The following is a 1,962-nucleotide window of genomic DNA, read 5'->3' as shown; positions in this document are numbered from 1 at the left end:
TTTTTAAAAAAAAAAAAAAAAAAACAAAACACATTTGTCATTACCAAAAAGAGACATCTTTAGGTAAAAATAATAAAAACCCCATGCTGCATAGATAATGCAGATAGTTCTAGTGTATCTGGTCAACGGGCAAAAAGCAAGCGCTTAAGGTCTTCAGCTCCAATCTTTGTTCATTTTTTACTGCTGGAATTTCATATCATTTCTTCTTGTTGGGTGACCAAACCGGATGATGGTAGGGATGGTAAGCCGGCATTTACTCAGCCCCGCCCTGCTCAGCCTCGGGAGCGGACGAATTCTCAGCTGGTGGATAGGCTGCTTTTGTCTCTTTGCCATCTTGTGGTTTAGGGTGCTCTGGGCGTCTGCGTCGGTAATTGAAGTTGCGGCGGTACCGACGTTGAGGTGGCTGCTGACCTTGGGTCTCGTCTCCTTGATTTTCCTTGTCCTCTTCATTGCCATCCTCTCTAGGCTGTCTTTGGCGAGGAGGGCCCCTGCGGAATCGTGGTCTGTAACCCCGATACATATTCTGTCTCACTGGTCTACCTTGCTCTCCTGCACCTTGGTTGTCAGCACCCTCTATCACTTCTCCTTGCACAGGAGGGTTGGAATACTGTGGTCGACGCCCATAGGGTCTTCTCAAGTAGTAAGGTGGGAACCTTCGCCTGCGATAGGGCCGGCGTTGTTGGGCTTGGCCTTCAGGAGCGCTTTCCGATCCCTCGTTCTTTTCCCCACTCTCACTGTTCTGGTAATTTTGCTGGTAATTGCGTGGAGGACCCCTACGACGTGGATAGCGTCTGTAATGGTTACGGTCTGCTGCGTATTTACTGCCTTGAACTGGAACTCCACCAGGGCCTGTAACATTTGCTGCCTCCGCACCCTTTTCTCCTTCAACAACATCAAACTCCACAGTCTCTCCATCTCCTACACTGCGAAGGTGCTTCCTGGGGTTATTCTTCTTTATGGCAGTCTGGTGTACAAATACGTCTTCCTTGGTGTCATTCCTGTTGATGAAACCGTATCCGTTCCTTACATTGAACCATTTTACTGTTCCCAAAACCTTCGTTGCGATGACCTATTATATGCCAAGTAATGCATGAGGAGATTGGCATATAAAGAGAACAGCAATAAAAACAAAACAAGTGCCACCATTTCATAATACAAATTTTAGTTGGGTGGAAGCAGACAATATAACCAACAAACATATCATATAGGCTGAGAGTGCTCTGGAGAAAAATAAAGCACCAAATGTGCTGAGATGCATGGAGAGGACAATTCCATCAAACTGGGCACTCAGGGCACACTTCTTTAAGAAGCAACATGCCATGTCATCACGAGGATTAGGTACTTGGTCAAGAGAAGAGCTCAGATCAGGTATGGACTTCATCTCCATAGCACAAGAGTAGGTGAGAGCTAGGATGTGACTTGAGATAGACAAATGATGAGTATTTTACATAACAAATCTGGTTATTGCAAAGACTTTGGTATTTACTAAAGGGCATGTAAAGCCATTCTCCAAATCCAGGACAGAGAAATGCTATCAGCAAAAATACATTTGTAGGGGTACTAGGAAACAGAAAATGGACAAAAGCCAAGAATCAAAAGATCTCTGGAAGAGACCACATATGCCACAGACATGATCCTGAAAGTGGCAAATCTGAATTTTCAAGACCAAAATCTCCTTTTCAATGGCTATAAAAACAGGAATGGATTTAACTAAGAGAGTGAAGACTGTCCAAAATGAAAACTATACATGGGTCAAGAAATACAGTAGAGAGGAAGAAACACCTTCCCCTGTCAATCAAATTGAAAGATACCTTATATTCATTGATTAGTATAAATACCACTATTCTAATGTCCCTGTTACAAGAAGTGAGTTACAAATTCGAAGCAACTCCTACAGCAATACCCATCAATGGCAGTCTTTCCCTTTCTGCAGTCTCTCTTCCTCCTCCTTTCCCCCATCTC

At 43.9% G+C, this 1,962-nt stretch overlaps 1 protein-coding gene across 1 annotated transcript; it reads right to left on the bottom strand.

Moving 5' to 3' along the window:
* Positions 1-229: 229 nt before the first annotated feature.
* On the bottom strand, positions 230-1,387 carry LOC131901702 (Y-box-binding protein 1-like). The gene is made up of 2 exons (XM_059252804.1): positions 1,343-1,387; positions 230-1,069 (listed from the first exon to the last, which is right to left on the bottom strand). The coding sequence occupies exons 1-2, from the start codon at positions 1,385-1,387 to the stop codon at positions 254-256; spliced, it is 861 nt and encodes a 286-aa protein (XP_059108787.1). The 3' UTR covers positions 230-253.
* Positions 1,388-1,962: the final 575 nt, after the last annotated feature.

This window comes from Peromyscus eremicus, unplaced genomic scaffold (assembly GCF_949786415.1).
Source record: "Peromyscus eremicus unplaced genomic scaffold, PerEre_H2_v1 PerEre#2#unplaced_220, whole genome shotgun sequence".
Classification (NCBI taxonomy): domain Eukaryota; kingdom Metazoa; phylum Chordata; class Mammalia; order Rodentia; family Cricetidae; genus Peromyscus; species Peromyscus eremicus.
This window is presented reverse-complemented; position numbering and strand designations above follow the sequence as displayed.